The 12,737-nt window shown below is 46.0% G+C and overlaps 1 protein-coding gene across 1 annotated transcript; it reads right to left on the bottom strand.

Annotated features, from left to right (window-relative positions):
- Positions 1-6,298: 6,298 nt before the first annotated feature.
- AHSA1 (activator of HSP90 ATPase activity 1) lies at positions 6,299-12,672 on the bottom strand. Its single transcript, XM_026057164.1, has 9 exons — positions 12,475-12,672; positions 11,787-11,977; positions 11,543-11,625; positions 11,039-11,156; positions 9,224-9,312; positions 8,735-8,869; positions 8,033-8,134; positions 7,211-7,262; positions 6,299-6,706 (listed from the first exon to the last, which is right to left on the bottom strand). Exons 1-9 carry the CDS (start codon positions 12,552-12,554, stop codon positions 6,534-6,536), a joined length of 1,023 nt encoding a protein of 340 aa, XP_025912949.1. The 5' UTR covers positions 12,555-12,672; the 3' UTR covers positions 6,299-6,533.
- Positions 12,673-12,737: the final 65 nt, after the last annotated feature.

Raw genomic sequence — 12,737 nt, 5'->3', positions numbered from 1 at the left:
GCTGGAGGAGGAGTGTCTCACCCTTTTGCAGCGATGCCACAGACAGCTGCCCCTTGGCAATGCATGAGACGAGCCCAGCTGGCTGGGCCCATCCCTGCTTTGTTCCAGGTCCTTGAAAGCATTTCAGTTAGTCTTTTCTCACTGCACGGAAACCCAGCAGTAGGGATCCTAGCCCCGCTCCCCACGGCCCCCGTGCGGCTCGACCGCGGAGAAAGGACAGACGCAGGCTCAGCCCCGCAGTGGAGCGGGTCCGGCAGCGAGCAGCACCCAGCCGCGCTGCTTCCCACCAGGTGGGACCGGCCAGGGAGGACGCCAGCCACTGAGGACAACCAGCATCAGATGTCAAGGCTTTGAGCATGCTTACAAAGCAAGATTCTGCTGCCGCTGGGGAATGTTTTTTTAGAGTAGTGGGGTGTAGAGGAGGAGCCTGGGGACAGCCTCAGCAACGCAGCGTCTGTCCCCAGCGCAGACRCTGTGCCAGCAGTTGTCCCCTCTCCTGCCAGCAGGCCTTGGGTCATGCTTACAGGGGCCAGAAGCAGTAAGCTGTGCTTGTTTTTTACCAGCCGTGGCTAAAGCCACCTGGGCAGGCAGAGGCAGGTAGCACCATGCACCCTCCCGCCCCCTCCCCGGCATGCCTTGGCCTGCTCTTGCCCCTTCCACACCGCCCTTGGCCTCGTCAAGCCACAGCGGTGACAGACCAGCTGCGGATCTGGCTGTCACCAAGCCGTTTCTCATGAGGAGCACCAGCACCCCATAGCACCAGCCCTGCCCTCCCAGGCGAGGGCCAAACCGGGCGCCGTGGCTCTGTGCCCTCATGGCCTCCTCCACTTTCTCTCAACCCGGCCATCACCGGGGTGTCCCTGGTCCCGGCTCCCTGAACGAGCGCCTTTCCCCGCTGGCCCCCGAGGCCACTACCTCTGTTTGTTTGACAGGCAGCGGCATGCACGAGGAGGGACCTAAACTCCTGTCCGTCCCTTGGATGAGCCCTCGCTGCCCGGCCCGGGGGGTGAGGACCTGCCTGGGCTGCGGGTGCCTGCAGGGAGGGGAGGGCAGCCCCAGCACCAGCACCAGCACCGTGCTGTGCGAACGCTGAGCTCTCCCGGAGACTGCCACCTCCCGTCCTGAGCAGGACGAGGCACTGCTGCTGGATTCGGAGGTGCTGGACACCATCTCCAGGACATCGGGGTGCCTGGGGATGGGGGCGCTGCTGTGGCTGCCCCGGTCCCAGCCCCGACGAGCCGGGGGCAGCTATGCGCCCACCTGGCGCAGGCAGCGGGCCAGGCCCGGGAAGGGAGAGCTCTGTTGGCAGTGGCCCTACCGAAGGGAGGCTTTAGCACTTGTCTTTTCAGAGAGCCTGGAAAACGTGAGCTGCCGCTGACACCGCTGAGCTGTGTTTCTTCAGCAGCAGAAGGCTGTCCATAACCCCCTCTGGCAGACAAAACGTGCCTGCCTCATGACAGAGGTGCCATGGTGCCCTGGCCAGCCCTGTGGCACCCCAGCACGGCAGGACCCTCCGCTGCCGCTGGTGATGGGTGACTTGTGGCAGCTTGGCCACCGCGGGGCTTGGCTTGCAGTGGTCGTGGTGGGAGCTGAGGCTGCAGCCAGTGGGGCGGCTGGTGGGTGTCCAAAGGGCTGGGAGAAAGCCCCACAGGGCAGCGCAGCCTTTACACACTGGGGGACGTACCACAGAAAATGGGTTTAGAAGGAACCTTGAGAAATCACGTAGCCTACCTCCCACCATGGGGACATGAGCAAATCATTCCTCACCCATGGTGTCTCCCTCCTGAGCTTGAAGATCTCCAGTGATGGAGATGCCACAGTATCCATCAGCTTTACTGTTCTTGCAGGAAGAAATATTTTCTTAACAGCTAACCTAAATCCTTCCTGCTTTATTTTAATACCATTACATCTTATCTGCAGTGGTCCCAGAAAGCATACTATTTCCTTATTTGCTCCTACCTCTCACGTATTTGCAGAATTTTATCATTGCACTCCCTATTTCCCTCCTCCCTGCCCCTAGTCTTCTCTTCTCTAGACTAAGCAAATGCAATGCTTTCACTCTTTCCTTATAAGCAGTATTTCTAGACCTCTGATCATTTTCATTGCCCGCCACTGGACTTGCTCCAAGTAAGTCACATCTTTCTTGAAGTATGGAGCCCCAAACTGAAGCCACGGGATCTCATCGGAGGCTGTCTTAATGCTATATGGAAAGATCTCTTCATGAGACCTACATAAAACAGCCTGTCCAGGCAGCTTTTGTTCCCTTCTATGATATTTTAAATTTATGTTCCTTTAAAAATTCACCCTAACCCGCCCAGCTTAAATGTCTTTTACAATGTGCTGCCAAGCCTGTTGTTTCCCCTCTTGCACACAAGTTACTGGTTGCTTTTGCCTCAATGTAAAACTGCAGTTCAATAAGGCCAAATACACTTTTTTTTCTGGATCACTTTTCCCTTTGGTAAAGATTATTTTCAATTCTAAATTCATCTTCTAAGGGTTTTACAGCACTTCTATTGCTGTGAATTATGTCAGATTTTTATATTATCAATTATGTTATTTTCTATACTGAAAAATACTGGATTCATTATGGGTCTGTTAGGTCTTCCTGAATTTGCTAATAAAAATATCATAGGAAGCAGTGCCTAAAGTCTTAATAAAGCTCAGATACTCTGCCAAAGAAAGAAATTAGATTGACTTGATATGAGTTGCACTTGATATAACAGTGCTGACTGTTTATTGCCTGATTATCTTGGTATTTACAAATTCATTGATTGTATTTTTCAGTATTTTTACACAAATTGATGTTAGAATCTCTGCTTTAATTCCCTTGGTCCTACTTCTCCTCTCCCTCTCTCCCCTCCATCCTCTTCCCTCCCATCTTTATTGAATTTTCAGATTGCTCCAGTTCTCCAAGCAAGTCTCTTAGGGTAAACTGCCTCAAGCCCAGTCATGCTGCAAATATCCAGCTACTTTTACCCTGGCTTTATTTGTATGTTCTTACCACACTGCCATTGAAGTAGGGATGAGCTGATGTTTCAAAGCAGTTTTTGTAATTACCTAGGTTAGAGGGTTTCAGCCTCTGATTTGTGGCCCCACTCTCCCTTTTGAAGGTTCACATACATAAATAACTATAAAATATATTAGAAGGGCAAAGTGAATCATATTATAGGTCCACCTAAACCAGCATTCAATCTCTGATAGCAGTCAACAGCAGGTATATAGGAAGGAAGAGTAAAGAGAAGGACAAGCATGTGTTGCTACTTCCCTGAAATAATCTCCCAGTTGTCAACATCTGGTAGCCAAGAGACTTCTTGGGCCAGATATGATAGTTATTCTGTTTAATAGCTCTTGGTGGTTTTTGTCCTCCATGAATTTGTTTACTCCTGTTCTGAATCCATGTAAATTTTTAGCATCCATATCACTTGTGGTGAACCTGGGAATTTCCTGAACAGCTAAGTGTGTTCAAAGAACCATTAACTTTGCTTGTCGTGACCCTGGCTTTTTTCATTTGATGGTTGCTCCTTACTTGTCCATCTGCCTCATAACTGTGTAGCCATCTAGCATAGCACCACCTCTTACCTCTCATCACTGCGAAAAAACTCACTGTTTACTTCAATCTGTTTCCTGTTTTCTTTAACCTTCATTTTCTTTAATTACCAAGACTTCCCCTCTTATCCCTTGTCAGTTTAGTTTCTCTAGGAGCCTTTGGGCAGGAATGTATATAAACTTGCTTTTCTTCCTCATCTTATATAGTCCCTCAGCTATTTGGTGAGGGGAGGGCTACAAACTGTGTTCAGATCTCCTGATGCTTCCAAGTAAAACAAAGGTCTGGGGTTTCTCATTAGCATCTGTATGGCTGCACCAGATGTCAGCTTTAAATGAACAAGTGCAGTGCTTTGCCAAAAGCAGGCAGATGCTGCACAGGGACTTTTACTATCATGCAGCAACTTAAGGCTTGGATAGCCTTCACTAAGCAAACAGCAGAAGTACTGCAAGAGATTACCACAGCTGTGTCTAGTTAGAATTGGAGTATCAGGATATGTTCAGTGTCTCAGGCTAACTGCTAGTTAGTCCAGTGTTTTAGCACAGGCTTTCCTTCAACGGTGGTTTAATCCAGTACATTCTGTTGTGAACAGCCAAAGCACAGCTACACATCCTGTTCTGCTGCTTTGGGGATGGCAATTTCCAGCTCAAGGGGCTAGGAGCCAGATGGGACAGCACCAGCATACCTTACAGCAGTCAGTTTTGCTAGAAGATGTTTACCAGAGCTCTCAAACTGCCTGTGAGCAAAAGCCTGAGTCTGCACTGCTCTGTGTTTGTGGACTGCTAGCAGAGGCCGTAGCATGTCCTATTAGAGTAGCAGCAGGATGCCCAAAGTAAACCCGTTTGTGATGAAAGGAAGGCAATTAAAATTCCACTTCAGCTGCCTTCCTGTCCCACTTCCTAACCTTCCAGCAGCAGGTGATTAGCGCAGCCCGCTTTCTGCTGCCCTCTGCTCAGCTATGAGTGAGTAAACCTCCCTGTCTGGGAGCACTGCTGCCACAGTGCGGCCAGCTGCTGCCACAGCCAGTAAAATACAAAGAAGATGCTATGATTCAGGTATCAAGTTTGTCTCAAGTTAACTCAGAATGAGCTCGTTTTCTCTATTTTGAAATAATTTTGCTTTCCTTACATCAGAGCTCTCGTCTGTGAACAGATCTGCCAAACCTGCTATTTAGGTTTTCCATATTTCTGTCTAGCATTTCCCAAACAAAGACCATACATGCATACTGCAGAGTAATGCCAGTGTGCTTGTATCATGTTAGACTCCTGCAGTCTACCAGCTGCATACAGTAGTACATCTGTGCATAAGCATCTTGGCAAAATACCTATAGCCACTTTTCTAGCAAAAGAGGGAAACATGGACATAGGGAAGTCCTACCATATTACAAGTGCCTGGTCCTTCATACAACTTCAGTTTCAGCCACAGGTCAGCAGAGAGAAATACACAATACAGAATTTAGTTTCATACCACACTTGAACTTGGGCACAAACAAACACAGGAAATTCCACTTGAACATAGGAAAATGTTTTTTCACTGTGAGGGTGGCTGAACATTGTAACAGGATGCCTGAAGAGGTTGTGGAATCTTCATCCTCAGAAATATCCAAAACCCAACTGGTCATGGTCTGGGGCAACCTGCTCTCAATGACCTCGCTTGAGCGGGGGAGTTAGTGATCTCCAGATGTCCCTTCCAACCCCAACTGTTCTCCGATTCTGTAACTTTATGTTCATATACACTATACCATGAATAACCTCTTTGGAATAATGATGGGAAAAGACTAGAAATGTTTTCCCTATTTTAATAAACAAATAGACTTATTTAAGTTGCCTTTTAAATAGGCACTAAAGTTCTTTTCCTGAGTCCTCTACTGATGGCTACGACATGCCACTAAGAAGAAAAAACAACCAACCAACCCAACCAAACCAAAATACCCAGTTCTTACTCAGTAAGATTATTTTTAGTTAGCTAGAGCTGCTCTGCAGATTACTCCACACTATACTAGCAGAAAATGCAACAAACAGCTCATCCTTCAAAGGCAAAATTGAGCACTTCAGTCACCCTAGATGTTAAGCAGATCAGCATTTCTCACTGGAACTGTTTCCTCCCTTCCCTTCAAGAAGTTTAGTCAACAAAGAAGTCTCCATGAACTGTACTAGCAGGAAAGAACAAGTGATTTTTCCCTTCCTCACCACTAGAATGAACAGCTGAAGCAGAGTCAGCCAGGAATACTGCACCTCGTTTATTTTACAGGAACAAATCTCGCCCCCACTAAGAGCCTAGTTTGCTTTGGTTTGAAGCTCTTGGAGCTGACCCTGGACCCCACACCCTTACTAGAATACCCTCTTATAGGTGAGAGTTTTCCTAGCTGTGGTTTGCTTATTTTCTCAGACATTGGGTGACTAAATGATATGCATTTTTGTAGAGCAGGCTAGTATGCTAAGTGTAAAAAGGATGGTGCTGAAGAGGGGGATATGCAAGAGAAGAGAAATAGCTTGAACAAGGCCTTACATTCCTTCAGAAATAGGAAGGGTTTGAAACATTTACTAGCAGTAGATCAAAAGCGGAGAGAAAATGAGCAGCTGCTCAGACTAAAAACTGCATCACGCTCGTGCTCTCTACTCACCCAGAAGTGAGGAGTAAATCATGTTGGGCAACACTCTTCATTGATCAGTGTTTTTCCAGCCATATCCCTTCCTTAGTCTAGCCACCAGTCATCTGAACTCAAGTTGATCTGAAGACACAGATTTCATGGCGTTTTTTTTAAGTTAGGTTTATTTAGGAATAGAAGTATGTACATGTAAGAGAATCCTCTGCAGCACGAGACATGCACAAAGCAGGGAGGGACTGAAAGTGGCGCTGCTCAATGACCTTCCTTATCATCCGTCATCCCATTCTTCCCAGCAGAGGGCCAAGATTAGAAATGGACAGGTGAGAAGTTTACCAGTCCGTGTGGCAGAGTCTTCGAGCAGAGCCTTCCCAGCAACCAATGTTAAAACAAGCGGGCGCCATAACCAAATGTCTGTTTAATGCCCTCAAAGTAGTAGCGCTGCCAGCCTTGCTTTGTTCTTTCCTCCTCACTGGCAGGAATGCCCTTGCCTTCCAAGCACACTTCTGTCTCACCACCTTTGTCAGTGAAGTTCAAGGTAATTGTTGCAAAGTGCCCTAGAGGAACCAAAGCAAATCTGTCAGTGTATGGTATAGTACCAGCTGCCCCAAGGAGCTGCTCCGCTCCTCCTCTCACACAGCACCAAAAAAGAAAAGAAAACCCAAAACACCACAACAAACAAAACAAACAAAAACACAAACAAAAATAATATTCTCCAGGATCCTTCCCAGATGGATCTATTTAAGACAGCAGCAGGTCTTCCTTAGAAAGAGAGGGAGGAGAGGACTCCCTTTTCATACATCTCAAAGCAGTTGCAGCAGAGCAAGCTGCTACTTCATTGTTCCTAATCCCTGACCGCTGCCCTAAGCAGCGGCTCAAAGCTCTGACCCAGTCATTTGGGATATGAAGCTGGGATAAGATTGGTACAGCTCCCAGAATGCTGCATGTGCCCTCCCACTCCCTCCCGATCACTAGCTGGAGTGCAGTATGGTAAATGGGACTGGAATTCTTTGAACACATGCAAGGGCTGCAATATCATAGTCCACTTTTGGACTACTTACCAGCTGGCCAAGATTTAAATCTCCATTTCATAATGAGTTGTTTCTCAGGGACCTAGGAAAGAGAGAAGTGACTGAGGACTAATATTTCTTGCAAACCCTGCAGTCTTTAACAGAAAAGAACTAAAACTGTGCTTGATCTGAAGCCTTATAATCACTTGAGAAATATGAAAAACAGTATCTTAAAGCTGACTGTTCTTTCCACCCCTTTACCAGGAATCCAGGCCAGGCTAGACCTGAACCACATAAGTTAAGGGCTTAGAAAAAAGTAAGTTGGGAAGTCTCATAGATTCAGACTCCAGTGTACAACCCACGGAATAGAGTAACAAGTTCTGAATATTGTACATCATGTTCAGATATTATATATTGCTATAAAGAAGCCACTGAGACTAATTCCTGACACAGTAGAGTCTCAAACACTGATGCAGTGTCCCTGTTCAGAAGGCTTAAGTGGCACGGAGGTTAAAGTGGAAAAGAGTCAGTCACTGCTTCTGAGCTCCACCCCATACCCCCCACAATTAAATTAAAAAAAAAAAAAAAGATTAAAAAAAGCAGAAAAAACAAACAACCCACACACAATAACAGGGCAGATGCAGGACTAGAAACCAGATTTTTTTTTTTCTCCCCAAGCTAACATCTTGTACAATAACTCATATTATCTTCCAGCAATAAGGAGACCTTCAGTAGCTGCAGTGATATATATAACCATTTGGCACCAGGGAGGGATTCAGGATTAGTGAATTGAAGGACTGTTACAGAACAGATACATCAAAAACTAACATGCTCCCTCCTGAGCAAGAAAGAGCTACACTGGCTAGTACTTACTAGGTCAACAAACTCTCCTGTGACACTGCCATCCAGCAACTGAAACTTGCCTCCTTTATCAGCCTCCAAGGCTGCTTGTGCGTGGGTGAAAGCTTGGACCATCTGCAAAGAATTCAGGAGGAGACTTGTATTACTTGACATTATTTGCTTGCAAACTTGTTGCTTAATACCTCCCACCCAACTACAAAAGTTCTGCAACTTCTGGAAGAGTAGGAAAGTCCATAATGTAAGGTCTTTATCAAAAAGAGACAAAAAACCCCTGTCCCAGCCAGAAGAAGCAAAGTTAGAGCCACTACAGCAGCATTTTGCTTGCCAAGAGAAAAGAATCCCTAGTTCCTTAACCACACAGTAGTGTGCAGGGAGGAATCTATTCCTTAAGTAGCATTTCTCTGGCTTTGAGACTGCCTAACCTTAAAAGGAACAAACAAACCCACCAAAACTGTAAATCCCAAGAGATCTGATCACATGCAGAAAGGGATGTATCTACAGACAGGTGCTGAGAACCACCTGGAATTGGCTTCTAGCTGGCATTAATTCACTCTTTTCAACTGGGTTAAAAGCTTTAAGCAACCGTTTTACAGACCAGCTTTCTTACTGCACTCTCATGCATCATGAGTGTCCTACAGAACAGCTTAAAAAGCTTCTCAGGAACAACCTTCTCTGTGCAAAGAGCAGCTGTTCTCAGAACAATCATGGACTTACCTCCTGAGTAACAAATACCCGGTAGAGCTCCTCAGGAGATGTTAAGAAAGTGTCTTTCAAGCTGATCTTACATGTCGGAATCTTGACTCCTATGGATTTGGACTGCGATGTTGCTGTACTGCTGCTAGCAGCGGTCTAACAAAACAACAAACAGCACTGAAGCACACACATACTTCCCCCCCCCCCCCAAACCTTAACAAGCAATCACACACCCAAGAGAGAAACAAAGATCTTACAGAAAAATGTAACTACACCGTACTGGAGTGTATAAAGCAGATTTAACGCTATTTGAATTAAAAAAAAAAAAAAAAAGCTGCAAATGGAAACAATCAGAACTGCACCACAGATTGCCAATATATACCCTATATACATATACATGAATATATATCCTATAAACAGAACAAGTTGTTGTTGTTGTAAGCCCCAGTATCTTATACACTCCATATTTATTCAGAGATCCCCAAAACACATTTGCATAGTTCTGTTTACCTTGCGGTCTTCTGCTTTAAGTGCCACCTGAGGTGTTGTTTCCATATGCTCACCATTCATTGTGGGCAAAATCATGCCCTGGGTGAATTCTGGAAAGACAGGAGATGGCCCATGAAACTAAAAGATCAAGAAAATCTTTTAACTGATCTTTGAAACACAGTCAAAAAGGGCTTTCTGGTTTCTTGCCTGCTCTTGCTAGTGCCCACACCTTTTAACTGCTAAAAAAAAAAAAAAAAAGAAAAAAAAAAGAAAAAGAAAAAGAAAAAGCGCCTCATTTTTATAAGCACTTAATTCTTTTGCCCTCACTACACTCCACTGACAGCTATAGTAAAACCTGACTACATGAACAGTTAGGAACTTCCTTCCTATTTCTAGCCTAGATATACTTATTGCTGTCTTGCACATGTTGCTCTCATCAATATCAGCCTTATACTTAATTTTTCTCTTTCACTCTCTAGTATAAATAGCAATCACATCTCAAATACTTTTATTTTGCTGGTCTAAAGAAACCAAACTCTTTCATTTCTTTTTAGACAGGCTCTCCATTTTTTCAGATCATTGTAGCAGAAAAGAAGGTGCTTCTAACTCCATCTTCAATTTATCTTTTTTGACAACAGACACCAGGGCTCTGCACAGAATTCCAGGTTAGGTCTCACCAGTGCATTATACAGCAGCACAAGTGCTTTTGCAAATCCACCAGAAGCTTCAGCCTCTTTCGTCATCATGTTTGCCCCCCGCCTTTTTTAAAAGCGAAACAAACAAAAAAACCCACAGATCTATCAGTTCTGCCTTTGCCAATTATAAAACACTTTGCTCCTTCTCCTTCCTCTTCAGCTGTTCAAACCAGCAAAATTACATCATATAGCAGAATTTTATTAAGATGTGTACTGCTGAATTCCCACCTATTCTTACTTACTCTAGCCCACAAGATCATATGGTTCTTTCTGAATAATATTCCCATCTTCCACTGGGAGACAGCAACTCCCAGCTTCAACACTAAAATGCTTTAAGAAATGCAGGGTACAGAAATTTAATTCTGAAGAAGCAGTGAACAGTGATATTTGTACTGAGGAAAACTTGAATATCTAATGTGTATGGTGTAAAATTGGTAAGCAGATATAAGAAGCATCTCTAGTGTTCCCAGCCTGTACTAGAGAGCAAAGCACAACTCAGCCAGAGCATACTGATTTAACTCCAACTGCTGGAACCAAGGAGACTTATCTTCTAAAGAAATAATTTTATTCCAGAGGCTAAAGACAGCTCATTCAATGACACCAAAACTTGCAGAGCAGTTTCAAATTGTTTTTCCTCAAATCCAAATAGCACTAGATGCATCCTGTCTTATTATGTGGCAGAAGAGAAAAGCAACAAGAACTAGTAAACCAGAAAACACCACCTTCCTAGAGAGTGAGCAAGCCAAASGCCAGATTATGCCACATGCAGTAACTGATGTTCTCTGTTACTGTGGTAGCAAATACATGTTTTACTGGCATCGTTTCCTCTATCGCTGGGCTTCAGTGCATGAAAGACATGCTCAATTTTAAAACACACATCAGAAACCACTGCTTATTATTGGATTATCACTGAAGACAATGTTTTGTGGCTGTGCTAAAGGATTTAGAGACAGAAGTGCTTCCTATCAAACACTGATTTTTTTTTTTTTTCAAAAGAGACAGAAAGATAACTGCTGTCACTTAGACACCTTTCTGTTGAGATGGGGTGAGGAACTGCTATTCCTTCCTCTCTTTTCTCCAAGCCTTTATTTAGCACTAGCCCATAGAGGTCCCAAAACACTTCTCCCTCTCAGTTACATACCTGTTTTGAGAGTGCTGATGTAAGTTTTCATTGCATCTCTTATTTTTTTTGTACCCTCTTGCTTCATCAGGGTCTTCAAGTTAGTGTCAGGCTCATCTTTAGCAAGGCTGACAAGGATCTAAACCAGAAAGACAAGTACTAGTTAACAAAACCACACTTGCACAGTCCTTTTATCACTTGATTCAACATCACAGTTAGGCTTTGACCTAAGCTTTTGCAAGAAGCTGTGCAGTTTTACAGTCTTTCATTTCACTTTCATTTACAGTCATTCATTTACTGCCAGCCCATTATAATTTATACACCTAGCCGAATTCATTCATGTGCTATAGATCCCATATATCTAAAAGAAAGGAATRTATTTCATAACAATACAACATGGGTTTAAGCAGTCCCTAACACTAAAAAAGCTCTCTACAATTGCTTTAAAAAGATAACATGGAAATATTAACATTCTAAGAACTCAGTAAACAGCAGTACAGTCAGTAATATTAGCTATTAGCTTACCTCAACTTCATCAATATCGTTTTCATCCGAGAGATTAGGAATCTCCACATACCCTTTATACTTCACTCCTGTCTTTGAGATGCCTGCAACAGCAATGATGTTGTTCAGATCAATGTTCCTTACTCTAGTTGTTCCAAGAGCAACTCACAAGAAAATTACTTTTCTTTATTTCCTAGATGAGATAAGTGTCCTTAATCCTATACTTGAATCTGGCTGTGAAACAGGAGAAGAGAACATCACTCACCAGTCCATGCCAGCTTAATAGCCCACTCATAGAAGAAAATAAGTTTCCCTTTGCGGTTGTTAATAGAGGCTTCTCCATCCAGTTTGCTCACTTCTGTCACCTCACAGGACCCTTCCTCACCTTCTACCCTGACAGGCAGGAGGAGAGTTTTAAGCCGTTCTGTGGACCAGTTGGAGGCATCCCGCTCTGTCCTGTGGAAAGAAAGGAGTGTAGGGGGAAGGGCGTGAGGATCTGGGATAGGTCATGATACCCGCTTGTACAGGAACTCTTGGGCATCCACCCATCCCACACCTCCCTCCACTCCAACACACACGGGGCAGGGCAGGCAGAGGGGGGCACACACACACACCCCCAGGACTCCCTCTCGCCTAAACACACACACACACCGCCGCGGGGCGGGGAGGGGAAAAAACACCTACCCTCGGGACCCCTCCCCACCAAACACACACACATGGAGCGGGGGGCTTCCCTGCAACGCCGGCCTGCGCCCTCCCCCCATGCACACACGGCAGGGGGCAGAAAGAGGACCCTCCCCGGACACCAGCCCAGAGCCCTCCCCCCGCAAGCACGCACACACACGGAGGTGGGGGGGCCTTCCCCGGGGCACCGGCCCGGGCTCCCCCCGGCCCGGGAGGGTCCCAGCCCCAAGCCCAGGCGGGCCGGGCCCCGCCGCGCCCCCACCGCTCACCAGTGCCAGTTGTTGACGTTGGTGGCGTCCGCCCGCTGCTCGACGATCCAGCGCGGGTCTCCCTCTCCCCACTTGGCCATCGGGATCGCCGCCGCCCTGCCCGCCGCCTCCGCGTCGACCGCCCGTGGAAACTGCTAGAACCGCCGGCCGCCGCGCCACCTCCCGGCTTCCGTCACCGGCACGGTCCCTTCCGGCGCCCTTCCCCCGCCCCGCGCCCGGCCGGGCCCTGCCTTCTTGGTTCCACGCCGCCGCGAGCTAGCGCT

This window comes from Apteryx rowi, unplaced genomic scaffold (genome assembly GCF_003343035.1).
Source record: "Apteryx rowi isolate R43461 unplaced genomic scaffold, aptRow1 scaffold_137, whole genome shotgun sequence".
Classification (NCBI taxonomy): Eukaryota; Metazoa; Chordata; class Aves; order Apterygiformes; family Apterygidae; genus Apteryx; species Apteryx rowi.
This window is presented reverse-complemented; position numbering and strand designations above follow the sequence as displayed.